The 17174-nt window shown below is 40.1% G+C and overlaps 1 protein-coding gene across 1 annotated transcript; it reads right to left on the bottom strand.

Moving 5' to 3' along the window:
• Positions 1-12776: 12776 nt before the first annotated feature.
• Positions 12777-16303, bottom strand: LOC139457047 (putative ankyrin repeat protein RF_0381). The gene is made up of 2 exons (XM_071238490.1): positions 14503-16303; positions 12777-12850 (listed from the first exon to the last, which is right to left on the bottom strand). Exons 1-2 carry the CDS (start codon positions 16301-16303, stop codon positions 12777-12779), a joined length of 1875 nt encoding a protein of 624 aa, XP_071094591.1.
• Between the last annotated feature and the right edge of the window lie 871 nt (positions 16304-17174).

Here is a 17174-nt window from a genome sequence, read left to right on the forward strand (position 1 = left end):
GCGATACATTATATGGTTAAATACAACACAACAGTGTCTCGCTACAGGGATACATTATATGGGTAGATACAACACAACAGCGTCTCGCTACAGGGATACATTATATGGATGAATACAACACAGCAGTGTCTTGCTACTGGGATACATTATATGGGCATATACAACACAGCAGTGTCTCGCTACTGGGATACATTATATGGGTGAATACAACACAACAGCGTCTCGCTACAGGGTACATTATATGGGTAGATACAACACAACAGTGTCTCGCTACAGATATACATTATATGGGCATATACAACACAGCAGTGTCTCGCTACTGGGATACATTATATGGGTAAATACAACACAACATTGTCTCGCTACTGGGATACATTATATGGGTAAATACAACACAACAGTGTCTCGCTACAGGGTACATTATATGGGTAAATACAACACAACATTGTCTCGCTACAGGGATACATTATATGGGTGAATACAACACAACAGTGTCTCGCTACTGGGATACATTACATGGGCATATACAACACAGCAGTGTCTCGCTTCAGGGATACATTATATAGGTAAATACAACACAGCAGTGTGTCGCTACTGGGATACATTATATGGGTTATTACAACACAGCAGTGTCTCACTACTGGGATATATTATATGGGTGAATACAACACAACAGTGTCTCGCTACAGGGATACATTATATGGGTGAATGCAACACAGCAGTGTCTCGCTACTGTGATACATTATATGGGTGAATACAACACAACAGTGTCTCGCTACAGGGATACATTATATGGGTAAATACAACACAGCAGTGTCTCGCTACAGATATACATTATATGGGCATATACAACACAGCAGTGTCTCGCTACTGGGATACATTATATAGGTAAATACAACACAACAGTGTCTCGCTACTGGGATACATTATATGGGTGAATACAACACAACAGCGTCTCGCTACAGGGATACATTATATGGGTAAATACAACACAACAGTGTCTCGCTACAGGGATACATTATATAGGTAAATACAACACAACAGTGTCTCGCTACAGGGATACATTATATGGGTTATTACAACACAGCAGTGTCTCGCTACTGGGATACATTATATGGGTAAATACAACCCAACAGTGTCTATTTACTGGGATACATTATATGGGTGAATACAACACAAAAGTGTCTCGCTACTGGGATACATTATATGGGTAAATACAACACAACAATGTCCCGCTACTGGGATACATTATATGGGTGAATACAACACATCAGTGTCTCGCTACAGATATACATTATATGGGCATATACAACACAGCCGTGTCTCGCTACTGGGATATATGGTTAAATACATTATATGGGTGAATACAACACAGCAGTGTCTCGCTACAGATATACATTATATGGGCATATACAACACAGCAGTGTCTCGCTACTGGGATACATTATATAGGTAAATACAACACAGCAGTGTCTCGCTACTGGGATACATTATATGGGTGAATACAACACAACAGTGTCTCGCTACAGGGATACATTATATGGGTAAATACAACACAACAGTGTCTCGCTACAGGGATACATTATATAGGTAAATACAACACAACAGTGTCTCGCTACAGGGATACATTATATGGGTTATTACAACACAGCAGTGTCTCGCTACTGGGATACATTATATGGGTAAATACAACCCAACAGTGTCTATTTACTGGGATACATTATATGGGTGAATACAACACAACAGTGTCTCGCTACAGGGATACATTATATGGGTAAATACAACACAACAATGTCCCGCTACTGGGATACATTATATGGGTGAATACAACACATCAGTGTCTCGCTACAGGGATACATTATATGGGTAAATACAACACAACAGTGTCTCGCTACTGGGATACATTATATGGGTGAATACAACACAGCAGTGTCTCGCTATAGCGATACATTACATGGTTAAATACAACACAACAGTGTCTCGCTATAGCGATACATTACATGGTTAAATACAACACAACAGTGTCTCGCTACAGGGATACATTATATGGGTAAATACAACATAACAGTGTCTCGCTACTTGGATATATTATATGGGTGAATACAACACAACAATGTCTCGCTACAGGGATACATTATATGGGTAAATACAACACAACAATGTCCCGCTACTGGGATATATTATATGGGTGAATACAACACAGCAGTGTCTCGCTACTGGGATACATTATATGGGTAAATACAACACAGCAGTGTCTCGCTACTGGGATACATTATATGGATAAATACAACACAGCAGTGCCTCGCTACTGGGATACATTATATAGGTAAATACAACATAATAGTGTCTCGCTACAGGGTGAGTGAGTGAGTTAAAATTTTACGTCACATATTCGCAATATTTCAGCCATATTGTGACGAGAACGTTCATAAAATTTAAACTTAGATTAATTAAAACATATCACAGTTTTGAAGTAAAAGTAGTTGCGATTTATTAAAAGAATAATCTATGATTCGACAATACATTATAAAAACGGGCTATAGATCGCCAGCAACCAAAGTTAGGCCACCATACTTATGATACTTCTGCTACCTACACGGTTCCCCAGCAGGATTTACACCATCGCTTCAGCTGCTGGTGATTGTAGTCAATGTTAGCCACTATTTAAAATTAACAAATATTCTGCGATTAAAAATTACGGTAGGAATAACAAACTGAATGATTTGGTCTTATGATTTTACGCTACTTCAAAGGCACAGCCACAAACTATCAAGGTTACTAATTATACACTACCATTTCGTAAAAAAAATAACTATGTTATCAATTAATTCTACTTCATTTAAAAACTTATTATAAAATGAGAACTTAGATTAAAAAGATCCTTTATGGATGAAACTTTGAAATATTGATCCCTTGTAATGGCAAAATCAATACAATCAAACAGTACGTGCTTGACTGTGATTCTCTCATTACAAGGGATACAAAACGGAGGATCCTCACCTTTTGATAAATATTCATTTGTATATCTTAAATGGTCAATACGACATCGTCGTAAAATAACCTCTTTAAATCCGGACTGACAACCCAAGTAGGTGTAACCGATAGTTGGCTTAATTTGATGTAATTTATTGATACCCACTTGGGTGTCCCACTTCTTTTGCATAAGATCTCTTATCACAGGTTTATGATCACTGTATGGAATTAGAAGTGGTGTCACAGATTTGTTGAGTGCTGCTTTAGCAGCAGCATAAGCCATTGTGTTGCCTTTTTTGCCCACATGACTGGGCAACCAACAAAAGACGATGTCGTATTGGCCAATTGAAAGATCATTGTAAAGTTCTATAATGTTTAAAATAATTGGATGATTAAAAGAGACTATGCAGACTGTTTTTGAATGTATACCAAGGACGTAAGGATAGCATTGACCTCAGCAGTGAAAAATAGAGCTATTGTCTGGTATTCTAGATGATAAATGTTTTGATCCAACGACAGTGGCACATGCTACTTTGTCACCGTCCTTGGACCCATCAGTAAAGATTGAACGGTGTGTGTCGTATTTAGCTCTTAATTGTAAATATTCCTGTTGATATACTTGTTGATAAGTGTCAGATTTTATAAAACGTGTAAGGGAAATGTCTACTTCCGGCCTCAACAACTGCCAGAGAGGAGACAAAAGTCGGTAAGGAGAGATAATATCCAGATCTAAATTTGCAGCATTAATATGAGATTTGATCCGAAGTGGTGGAACCAGCTTTGTTTTTTTCTGAAACAGCTCTTCATATAGGGGATGAAAAACGGAGTCATGAGCAGGATTGGAAGGATTGGAACGTAATTTAGTAATATACTGGAGAGACAATTTAATACGGCGTTGTTTCAAAGAGGGTTCATCAGCCTCGACATAGAGGCTGTCAACAGAAGTTCTAAATGCACCAAGGCACAGTCTTAGTCCTTGATGGTGGATGGAATCTAGCTTTTTTATATTACTCTTGCAAGCACCAGCATACACAATGGAGCCACATTCCAGGTTAGAGCGAATTAGAGATCTATATAAGTGAAGAAAGGTTGTCTGATCCCCTCCCCACTTTGAATTTGAGACAACTTTCAATAATTCTAGGGCCTTCAGGCATTTAGTTTTTAAATAATTGATATGTGGCAAAAACGTCAAATGGTAGTCGAAAATCAATCCCCCAAATTTGGCTTGTTTTACAACCTTAATTGGAGTGCCATCTAAAGAGAGCAATGGGTCTTTATGGGGTTTATATTTCCGACAGAAATGTATACAATTTGTCTTGGTCTGTGAAAACTTAAATCCATTTTCAAGACACCATTTATGAATTTGATTAAGACACAACTGTAACTGTCTTTCAATGGTATGCATATTTTTACCACGACATGAAATATTAAAATCATCCACAAACAATGACCCATCTATTGCGTCATTTAATACTTTAGATAAACTATTTATTTTGATGCTAAACAATGTGACAGACAAATTACTACCATGTGGAACCCCCTGATCCTGATTATAATGATCAGACAGGGTTGATCCAACACGAACTTGAAATTGTCTGTCTGTTAAAAACTGTCATACAAATTTAGGCAAGCGGCCTCTTAAACCAAAGTTATGTAAATCTTTTAAAATACCATGCTTCCAAGTGGTGTCATAAGCTTTTTCAAGATCGAAAAAGATAGATACAGCATGCTGTTTATTTACAAAAGCATTTTTAATAAATGATTCTAAACGAATCAAATGGTCAATTGTACTTCGGCTTTTACGGAAACCGCATTGGATGTTAGTAATCAGATTATTGGTTTCTGAAAACCAAACTTATCAATTATTTACCATGCGCTCCATGGTTTTACAAACAAAGCTAGTTAATGAAATAGGTCGATAGTTTGATGGATCTGTATGATCCCTGCCAGGTTTTGGTATGGGTACAACTATCGCATTTCTCCATAAAGGAGGAAAATGTCCTGTTGTCCAAATATCATCAAAAATATTCAGTAGTGTTGTTAGACAAGAATCAGGCAAGTGTTTTAAGAGCTAATAATGAATATCATCAGCACCAGTTGCATTATCATGAGCTTTTGCTAAAGCAGTGTGGAGTTCATTAAGTGAAAAGACTTCATTATAATCTTCGCCATTGTCAGAATTAAAATTAACGTTTTCCTTCTCTTGTTGTTGTTTATACTTCTGAAACTTTGGATTATAATTTGACGAAGAAGAATCTTTAGCTAAAGTTTCGCCCAATTTATTTGTAATATCTGATTTTTCATTCAATAAATTATTGTCATCTTATGGATGACGAATACCAGTTTTGGAACCTTTGCCTTTGGATCATGTTCCATACCTATGACATAGGCGAGCGTGAATTTATCTTAGAAACATAATTTTTTCCAAGACTGACATTTATTGTGTGTAAATGTTCGTCGAGCCTTGGCAGAATTGATTTTCACATTGTTTAATTTATGTACTGTAGGATGGCGTCGAACATATTTCTCTGCCTTCTTCCTACGCTTCCTAGAGTGTTTACATTCGTCATCAAACCATGGTTTCCGAATATGTGGGTTCACAGAGGACTTAGGAATAGTTTCATCAGCTATGTTCTTCAGTTTGTCAGAGACTGAATTGGATCAGGAACTTCCATGAAATGTTTTGGTTTCAATTTGTCAGTACATATGGTCTGAAATAATGGCTAATTGGCCTTGGAAAAATTCCATCGTGTTGAAGGTAGAGCATCAGTGAGATTTACAGTTGAAATTACAGTCAGAAAATGATCACTTCCACAAAGGTCATCATGGACTGACCATTCAAATTCATAATATATGGTACCAGTTGCAGGATGCAAATATATGTTCGAGGAGTCGTTGAATATGCATAGATTATTATTAGAAATAAAATCTTCAAGGATTTTCCCTTTATTGTTAGTATTGGATCTTCCCCATAGAGGGTTATGTCCATTAAGGTTATGTCCATTAAGATCACCCATGATGATACAGGGCTTAGGGAGCTGGTCAAATAGTGAGTGAGTGAGTTAAAATTTAACGTCACATCAGCATTATTTCAGCCATATCGTGACGAGAAAAAGTACTATATTCAAAATACATATATTTAGACCATAAAAACCTGTCGTCGAAGGACAGTAAAACAACTAGATTTATCACAGATTTTATTTAAAACTAGCAGATAATCATTAAAATGTAACTCCATACGTAACAATACAAGATAAAAATGAGCTATAGATCGCCAGCAACTGAAGGTAGATCACCACACTGTAGTCCATGGGGACTTACAGTACCTTTGCTACCTGCATGGACCCCAGCAGGATTTACACCATCCTATCTGTCGCTGGCGATTGTATGTTAGATTAGCCACAAAAATTCTACGGTTAAAAACGTAGAAGATATGAATATTCTTTGAATGACAGGGACTTACGATATCCACTCAGGGGGACAATAATTTTACAGTACTTTAACACCCTTCGAGGATACGGCCTCAAACAACCACATATATTTATTTATTCTACTAATGTTAAAAAAATATTTTATACAAAACAAGTAAACAAAATTTAATATACAACTCTATTTCTTATAAAAAGCCAATAATTAAATGAGAACTGATATTATTAAAAAAATCTTTCATAGATTTAACTTTGAAATATATTTATCCCTTGTCATGGAAAAATCAACACAGTCAAGAAGGACATGCTTGACCGTGATTCTTTCATCACAAGGGATGCAGAACGGAGGATCCTCGCCTTTCAATAAATATTCATTGGTGTAGCGCGTCGTAAAATGACCTCTTCAAATCTGGACTGACAACCCAAGTAGGTGTAACTGATATTTGGTTTAATGTTATGTAATTTATTAATACCTACTTGGGTGTCCCACTTCTTTTGCATTAGATCTCTCATGTACGATCTAATCAAGGGTTTAATATCACTGTAGGAGATTAGAAGTGGCGTCACAGATTTGTTGAGTGCTGCTTTTGCGGCAGCATCAGCCATTGTGTTACCAACGATTCCAACATGGATGGGTAACCAACAGAAAGCGATGTCGTATTGGCCAGTAGCTAGATCTTGATATAATTCGACAATTTCGAGTAAAAGTGTATGTTTACTGGACATATTGTGAATAGCCTGAAGACACGAAAGAGAGTCTGAAAATATTATGAACTGCTTATGTTTAGATTGATTTTGAATGTATTTAAGAGCTGTTAAGATGGCGTGTGATTCTGCCGTGAAAATTGAACTGTCATGTGGCAACCTGAACGATAATGTTCTGGATCCAGTGATAGTAGCGCTAGCAACTGCGTCACCATCCTTGGATCCATCTGTAAACATAGATTTGTATGTATCATATTTAGTTCTCAGTTAATGGTATTCTTGTTGATAAATAAGTGATTTAGTTTGTGATTTCTTTAGTTTTGTTAGTGTCAGGTCTACCTCTCGCTTTATCAATTGCCTAGGGGGTGAAGACAGAAGGCGGTAGGAAGAAATATTTTCAACCTGTAAATTCGCATCAGAAATTCAAGTTTTGAACCTTATTCCAAGAGGGGGAATAAGAGAAGATTTCTTTTGGTAGATGTCCCCATATAGGGGGTGAAAAACGCAAACATAAGCAGTGTTTGACTGATTTGAAGATAATTTGGTAATATACTGTAAAGATAATTTTAGACGTCTGAGTTTTAGTGATGGTTCATCAGCCTCTATATATAAACTGTTAATGGGAGAGGTTCTGAAGGATCCAAGGCAGAGCCGTAGTCCTTGGTGATATATAGAATCCAGAATTTTTAGATTGCTTTTGCATGCTCCCCAATAAACGATGGAGCCAAAATCCAGTTTTGAACGTATGAGAGATCTATACTCACAAGCATAAGAAACGCAAGTCGAGTATGCAGTATACATGTTATTTATTTTCAACAGTAAAGACAAGAAATACTTATAGGGCAAGATTGACAAACATTTGACTGAAGACAGTTTAATGGATTAAAAGGCAGATGACATAATTGTTTTTTCAAATGTTAAGGGCTTACACAGTTTCGGGTCAATACCCAAAATCTCAGCCAATACCTGGTGTGACCACCATTAGCATTGATCACTGCCACACATCTCCTGTACATTGAGTGGATCAGACGATTTGTGAAGGCCCTAGGGATCCTCCTGCACACATCCAGAGCAGCTGTGTGTAGTTCATCGGCAATTGTAGGGACTGGGCGCACATTGTGCAGACGCCTTTCATCAGAGAAGATAACACGCCTCAACTCACAATGACGCCAATTGTGATGACCCTGTGCCCACTGAAGTCGTGCTTGTCGATGCCGTGGTTGGAGAACAGGATGACGTGCTGATCGGCAACATCTGAGGTTGTTGGACTGGAGACGTCGGATCAGTGCCCCGGCTAATGTGTCGATTATGTGTTCCTATGGTCTGTCGAGCACTTTCACTTGCAGTTAGGAACGGATGTTGCTGGTGTTGACGGATAATCTGCCGATCTTGTCGAGGTGTGGTGACCCTAGGACGGTCAACTGTGGTCTGTGTAGCATTCTGTCGATGCAGGAGACGGTAAATTGTGGTTATGTTAACGTTGAAATGATGGGCAACATCTTGGACAGACTCTCCAGCTTCCAAACGTCCGATGGTCTGGTTTCTCTAAATTTGAGTTAGGCGTGGCATTGTTGACTAAGGAGTGGTAGGTCCAAATCGGACACAGTTTTATACCCACTACAATTCGTGACAGTTCATGCAATTTCGATTTCGCGAGAAATGGGTGCATGATACCCACATATTCATTGAAATGGTGCGTTTTGGCAATTCGTTTTTTATGTTGCGTTTTTACTCGGGGCTTCCAAAATGCAACCAAAAATATTGATACATCAGGCTGTAATACCATCAGGCTTCACTACATGCTAAAACTCGTATCAATTTATGGTTCCGTGTTTGTTACCTATTTGCTTAAAACCACTTGCGTTTCTTTTGCGTGTGAGTATATGTTGTCGGCTCCTGCTGCAGTGTCAGTATGTAATTCATGGAGTGAAGATATTTCATTATAGACCCCACCATTATCAGAGTTACAATTTACCTTTTTTGTCTTCCTGCTTTTTTTGAAACCTCTGAAATTGAGGTTGGCCATCTTTGAGATGGTGAATTCCAGATTTTGATCCTTTGCCTTTAATCTTTTGAATAATGTTCCACACCTTGGACATGGGTGTGTGGGAATTGATTATTGATACATATACTACTCAAAATTTGATAAGGATCACTAGGTGATATGTGTGTAAGTTACCACAAACATAACAAAAGACATGACTCTGACTCAGAAACGTGTTTAATCATGTTATGAATGAAAATTCATGAACGGCATGAACTTGTATTAATATGGAATGTTTGAAATCTGCAAACACCAAAAGGCATTTCATTAAAAAATGTTAACAGCAAACAAGAGAAAGAATTACACAGTTATGAGGGATAGTCCATCATTACACTTAGTCGATGAAGTGTCAATATCGAGTATGACCTCCCCTTGCATCAATGACTGCCTGACAACGTCGAGATATGCTGTCAATAAGCACCCGGATGTTCCCAATGGGAAGGTTGTTCCACTCTTCCACGAGGGCATGTCCGAGCTCTACCAAAGTCGTGGGTTGTGCTCTATGGCGTGAAAGGGCAACCTGCAGCATGTTCCAGACATGCTCAATCGGGTTCAAGTCCGGCGAGCGCACTGGCCAATCCATGCGGACAATTGTCTCCTGGTCAAGGTACTGCTCAACCACCCTGGCGCGATGAGGACGGGCGTTATCATCCATCAGGATGAACTCAGGGCCAACAGCACCAGCGTAGGGTCTGACGTACACATCGAGGATCTCATCCCAGTACCTCACCCCCGTCATTGTTCCTCTCTCCAGGACATGAAGATCTGTCCTTCCATCTCTGTTGATTCCACCCCAGACCATGATGGAACCACCACCATAACGGTCATGTTCACTGATGTTGGCATCATGGAAACGTTCACGTTGTCGTCGCCACACCCGCTGCCTCCTGTCTGTAAAGTCCAAACAATACCTGGACTCATCGGTGAACAGAACTGGAACCCAATCGTTCCGTGTCCAAGTGACATGATCTTCAGCCCATTCCAATCGCTCCCGCCGGTGTCGAACAGTCAGGGGGATTCGGACACATGCCCTTCTCGAGTAGAGACCTGCATTGTGAAGACGATTCCGTATCGTCTGAGTGGACACATTCACCCCCGAGGCGTTCAGGAGGTCGTTACGTAGGCTGGTTGCTGTCCAGAAGGGATGACGTCGTGCCTGAAGAGCCACAAAATGATCTTGGCGTTGGGTTGTCTACCTCTGACGACCACCCCCATGTCGGTGTGCTGCTGTACCAAAATTTTGCTGTCGGGACCAGGCCCTGCTTACAACGCTCTGGCTGACGTTTAGTGCATTGGCAACGTCACGTTGTGAATAGCCAGCATCAAGCATTCCAATACATCTGCCCAGTTGTTCTGTCGTCAGGCGACGCCTTACACGTTGAGGGGGCATTGCGTAGATAAACGTAGTGTAAACACTCAATTGAGTTTACAGTTTCAGAATGAATCAGACACCGTTGCCTGATTGGAAATCGTGCAATGGTAGCAAAAGCATGAACTGTGATGTGAAACGCATTTCCCATGGCATGAAATGCACGTGCACGTGTGTTGGAGACGTTTTTGATTTCACTTGAACACAATATTGCCAGTTATGCAGTTATTTTGTTTTTTTATTCAGAAAAATATCTACGATCCTTATCAAATTTTGAGTAGTATAGTTCCTCCAGGATTTACGTTTATTCTGTTTAAAGGTACGTCTCGCTTTGGCGCTCGTGATCTTATCATTATTCAAGTCATGGACAGTTGGATGTTTTTCGGCATTCTTCCTATTTTTCCTAGCTTGTTAACAATAATTATCAAACCATGGTTTACGTATATGCGGGTTTGCAGAGGATTTAGGAATGCTTTCGTCTCCGATATCAGTTAATTGATCTGAAAAATGTTGTATGGGATCAGGAACATTCCTGAAACTGTCAGGTTTTAGTTTTTCTGTACGTAGTGTTTGGAATAAAGACCAATTGGCCTTTGTATCCTCCACTTTGTTGAAGGTGGTTCATCAGTCGCATTAATAGTTTGTTAAAAGTATTGTTGGAAAATGGTCACTTCCACAAAGGTCATCATGGACCGACCATTCAAATTCGTTTAAAATATTTAAACCTGTCAGTGAAAGATCAAGGGCAGAATATGTGCCAGTGGCAGGATGAGGATAGGTATCAGAGCCATCACTGTAGATGCATAACTAATTATGTGAGAGGTGAGGTGAGGTGAAACGTCGCGTCCAAGATTAGTGCACTTATATAGGGACGTGCATGCACGTGTGTGTGCGTTGCTGCTTGATAGTGCTAGCCCACCGAGATACCATACCAGATGAATACCCCACTCAGACACACTATACTGACTCCGAGCCGATCAGTCCTTGTTTTAGCCCTTTAATGCCAAGCCCCAGACAGGGTAACATTATTTGAGATATAAATCTTCAAGGACTTTTCCCTTATTATTTCAGGGCGGTCAGGTAGCCTAGTGGTTAAAGCATGCACTTGTCAGGCCGCAGACCAGGGTTCGATTCCCGACATGGGTACAATGTGCGAAGCCAGTTTCTGGTGTCCCCCACCGTGATATTGCTGGCATATTGGTGAAAGCGGCCTAAAATCATACTAACTCGCTTACTCCCTTATTATTTACATAAGTACTCCCCCATTGGGGATTGTGACCGTTTACATCGCCCATGATGATACAGGGTTTCGGGAGCTGATCGTACAAAGTCGGAAGGTCTGACTGACGGATAGTTGAGGAGGTGTAAACACTATGTTCAAAGTAACACGGACAGCAAGAGTGGTAGAGTAGTGTTGACTGGAACAGGGCTATTGATTATGCCGTGCTTCACCAGGATAGAACAACCTCCTGTAGCTTTATCACCAGGAGGGGAAAACGAGTGGTAAGAACTGTACTGACGGATATCAAATAGATCTGTGTTTTCTAGATTAATTCTTGGAGACAAAAAGCTGACTCCCCTTTTTTTACAGTTTTTGGTTTTGGGGTGTCACAGCTGGGTTTTGGAGTGAAGCGGTTGGAAGTGGCTGGACAGACTTGACCCATGTCAGATCAGTCTGGCAGTCGATAGAAGCATTGGTGACAGGAGGACGAAAGACAGCAGCTGAGTAAGAGATAGAAGAAGTGGTTGCAGTAGAACCTACAACCCTCTTCTTAGCTTCATAGTATGAGAGGTTTTGTTCAGTCTTTGTTTTCAAGATCTGTGATTCATGTTGCCACACAAGGCAGGATTTGGAAGATGCCATATGGTTCACACCACAGTTTGCAAACTTCACATCCTGTCTGCAGTCGGTGGCCTTGTGCTTGTCACCGCAGTGGTAACAAACAGTAGAGCCATGGCAGGACTTGGATCCATGTCCAAACGCTTAGCAGGTGTAGCACCAGAGTGGATAGGGGATATACACGTACCCTCCAATGCTACAATAACCAGCTTTACTCGAATGTGGAATCATTGAACGAGCGAGAGTGAAGAGGTAGGTGTTGGTCGGTTCACCAACACGATTCTTCTTGACAGCAAACTGCTTCGCAGCTGTGACTGACTGTTAGACAAGTTCTTTGACAATTTGATCTTCGGTCATGTCAGACAGACAGCATGCTCTGTCACGGACAATGCCCTTACATGACTTCAGCGTCTTGTGCTAGGAAACAGCAACCTTGTTGCGAAACTCTTTTGAGCTGAGTAGTTTGACAGATTGCTGTTTCTTTCCAAACTCTGCAAGGAGAGAACCGGAACGAGGTTTAGTGACATTTGAAACCTTACTGCAGATACCAGCGATACCTTAGGAGATTGCAGAATGATTTAGCTTGATTGGTTCTTTGTCACATGCAATTACTAAAAAACGTGGCCAATAGTCAGATCGAATGGATGTATTCCCGACAGACGAGGTCAGAATCTATGTGTGTTCATTGGAGTGTCTTATGCTGCAGCGGATCTCTAAGCTGCAACGTCCGAGCACATTGGACAATAAAAGCTATAACAACCTATCAAATTAAAGGTCAGGCTGGTTCGGCCCATGACAATCAATTGTAGACGTACAGAATTCTGAGGTCAGCATCACCAGATAGGCCCATGAGCCACGGTCTTCTAAGCATAGGGTTATGAAGCAAGTTAATAGATTCATACATATAGAATTTACATGTAGAATAAATTCATTTTTAGAAAGTTTGTGCGAAATAGTTTATGCACAGTGCATGACATGACCAGCTGATTTATAGAATCGGGCCCGTTCTACCGCCCACTTAGGCAAAGTTAGGGTCGAAGTGGTGTGCTGGACTAAGGAGCAGTGTTGCCGTCCCTTGTACCCAAGAAGGTTGTCTAACAAACCCATCAAAACTAAACACAATAAAATGTTAATCCAATTGTTTTGGCCAATAATTATGTGATATATCATATTTCGATTCCAAACGAGCTCCCAATATTTGTAACAGCTAGACTTCGAAATTGAAACAATAAGCTAACTCAGAAATCTATACGCAAAAGGATACAGTGTGAAAACAACAAACAAACAACAAATTGTATACAATTCACAGTTGTATTTTAAAATTAACTAGATTTACAATTGATACAAATTACTGCAAGGTAATAACAATGACAGTTCACAATAGCGTACAATTACAATGGCAGTACAAAAGAAAGTAGTGGTAATAGCAAAAATGTCAGTGATAATAATATTCACCTAGCAGTGACAGTGGTAAAGCTTACAAAGTAGGCCTAGGCTGGGATATCCAGTGTGAAAAACACAACCCCGCAGGTCTTGATTTAATTTGAGATGGCAGAAGCATGCCTTACCCAGTTATATAGTCTAAGGTCCAGGTTAGAATAGGTCTTCAGCAACCCATGCTTGTTGTAAAAGGCGAACATGCTTGTCTAATGAGGCGACTAATGGGATCTGGTGGTCAGGCTCACTGACTTGGTTGATGCATGCCATTGTGTCCCAATTGCGTGGTTCGATGCTCGTGATGTCAATCACTGGATAGTCTGGTATAGACTGCCATCATATAGCTCGGATATTGCTGAGGGCTACGTTAAACAACAAATAAACAAACATACAGATTTCACTGGACTCACCCTGCCAACTAATTCTTGATTAAACACACTGTTCTAAACATAAACAGTGTAACAAAATTACAACATGTTTAACATATATAACATCATGGACATATTTATTGACTCACAGGCTGTGATAGGTTTATTATAAGATAGTTTAGTTAGATGGGTACATAGAACTGTACATTAATATCCATAATTGGTTTTGTACAAAGATTATTCAATACTGCAGGAAAGCTTCCTACATATTTTACTTCCTTCTTCGGCAGTATCTACCTTGACATGTGAAAGGACGTATTTCACAATGTTTATATTACCACCATCACAGGCCCCAAAAAGGATGCCTTTGCCGTGATTATCCACAAGTGATAGATTTGCTCCTTTTTTCACAAGTAAGTGAAACACTTCTGTATTTCCCGACAAGGCCGCCTTCATTACTGCCGTCTGTCCTTCCTCTCCTTTGCTGTTAATATCTACAATATTCTGTGTGAGAATATACTCCACTATCTCCAACTTTCCACCTTCCGAGGCAAAATGGAGAACGTTGTTGTCATTGTTATCCACAAGTGCCAGACTTGCTCCTTTCAGCAGAAGTAAATCAAATGATTTTCTGTTTTGACTTTCTGCTGCAATCATCAGTGGAGTCTTCCCATTCTTTGTTCTTGTGTTTATGTCATCCACAATATTCTGTGAAAGAATATACTTCACTATCTCCACGTTTGATCCAAGACAGGCCAGATGAAGAATGTTCTCCTGTTTAGCATTTACAATACCTAGATTAGCATCTTTACAAACGAACAAGTCAAACACCTTTCCAAATCCCTTTTCTGTTGCCAGCATCACAGGTGTATTGCCCTTATAATCTTTACTGTTGATGTCCACAATATTTTTGGTGATGACATACTCCACAATTTCAGTAACTTGACCTGTGACGGTAAAATATAGGAAGTTGTTGTGGTACGTATCTTCTAGTCTCAGATTAGCTCCTTTCCTCATAAGTAAGTCAAGCACTTCTCCATGTCCACTCTTTGCTGCCATCATTGCTGGTGTCCTTCCATCTTCTTCTTTGGTATTGATGTCTATACTGTTTTGTTTGAGGACATACTTCACTATATTCACATTTCCGCCTTGACACGCCAAATGAAGGATGTTGCTGTCGAATGTGTCCACGTCCACAGTTATATCTGCTCCGTTTCTGATGAGTAAGTCAAATACTTCTCCGTGTCCCTTGTATGCTGCCATCATTGCTGGCGTCTGATCAGACTCTGCTTTGCTGTTGATGTCTACAATATTTTGTTTGAGGACATACTTTACTATATCCGCATTTCCTCCATGACATGCATGGTGAAGGATGTTTAAGTCCCACACATCCTTTAGGGCCAGATTAGCTCCTTTTTTCACAAGTAACTCGAATATATCTCTATGACCCCTTCTTGCTGCTTTCATTGCTGGTGTTAGGTCTTCCTTTCCTTTGGTGTTTATTTCAACAATGTTCTGTTCGAGAACATACTGCACTATGTCAGCATTTCCTCCATCACATGCCTTGAGAAGGATTGTTCCATGATTTTCATCTGTTATTGACAGATCAGCGCCTTTTTGCACAAAGAACATAAAAACGTCTAGCTTCCCACAATATGCCGCATGCATTACAGGTGTCAGCCCACAGTGTTTCCTGTTTATATCCACCCTGGTCTGATTGAATATATATTTCACTATTTCAGTATTTCCTCCCTGAATGGCCTTTTCGAGAAGAGGAGAACCCTTATCATCAAACATTGTCAGATCAACACCTTTACCCACTAGCAAGTTAAATACGTTTATATGGCCATTTAAGACTGCTAGCATGACAGCAGTCGATCCATCCCGTCTTCTACTGTTAATGTCTGTCACGGTCTGTTGGAGGACATGCTTCACTATTGGAACATTTCCCCCTTCACATGCCATATGAAGGATGTTCATATCAGCTCTACTCAAGATTGACATATTGGCTCCTTGCCCCACAAGAAAGTCATACACTTGTCTATGAGCATTCTGTGCTGCCAGCATCAGTGGTGCAATTCCGTTCTGTCCTCTTGTGTTGATGTATGCACGACCCTCGGATAGTATTTGACTAGACATAAGTCTCCAGTCTTGCAGGCTTCGAGCAGATTAGTGTTTGACTGAGTTTGGTATTGTGTATGATCCTGTTTTGCTGTAAGGGAATATAAACATTTGTCTGTTATTATTATACAAAGTCAATGCATTGGTCATTAAATGCAAAGCAGGAGTCAACTGAACTTGATATAAAAAATTTTCAACGAGGGAGGCCGGCCGGCTGGCCGGCCGACCGACCGACCGATATACAAATACTCACCCTTAAGGATGAAAGTGACTTGACTACCTCAGATATTTTCAGCTTATGGGGGTCAATATTTTTTCAGATTAAGCCAAACACTGCCATTCGGAAAGTAGTGAGTTGGGTTTAACGCCGCTTTTAACACTATTCCAGTTATATTGCGGCGTGTCAGCTTAATGTGGGAGGAAAGCCCGAAGTGATGCAGGTCTTAGACGTTTACCGCTTCGGTGAAACCCACGAGCACAGGTATGGTGCTGACAAACCTAGAATCGTAATCGGAGCGAACCGGGATTCGAACCCACAATCATAGGTTTCTGGCGTGTCCAAGGGACGCAACTCTGCACAGCGGATCGTGGTGCCTTAGACGACTGGGCCACCCGTGACCCCCCATTCGGAAAGATTTGATGTGGTATTTATTATTGTAAAGTACTGATATCTAAACAGATACGGGAGAAACTTGACGGGGAATTGGCAAAATATTTTACATCTCAAGACAAGAGAGGCTGTCAAATTTTTCAGCAGTAATAAATCTGAAGGTTGTGATAACATTGCAAAAGAACACATGATTACTGCAGGAGAATATTGAATCCTTATGTATACTTAGCATATAATACTGCAATGCGTACCTTATGATTATAGACTTGGCATGGTCAT

The sequence above is a fragment of the Haliotis cracherodii genome, unplaced genomic scaffold (assembly GCF_022045235.1).
Source record: "Haliotis cracherodii isolate W230 unplaced genomic scaffold, xgHalCrac1.p SCAF_12, whole genome shotgun sequence".
In the NCBI taxonomy this organism is placed as follows: Eukaryota; Metazoa; Mollusca; class Gastropoda; order Lepetellida; family Haliotidae; genus Haliotis; species Haliotis cracherodii.

Bases quoted from the DNA above. Each gene is read 5' to 3' on its own strand.
- LOC139457047 (XM_071238490.1), bottom strand. From the start codon at position 16,303: ATGTCTAGTCAAATACTATCCGAGGGTCGTGCATACATCAACACAAGA. The intron at 12,851-14,502 runs GTAATATAAACA...CTCTCCTTGCAG, and splicing joins TTTTGGGGCCTGTGATGGTG to AGTTTGGAAAGAAACAGCAA.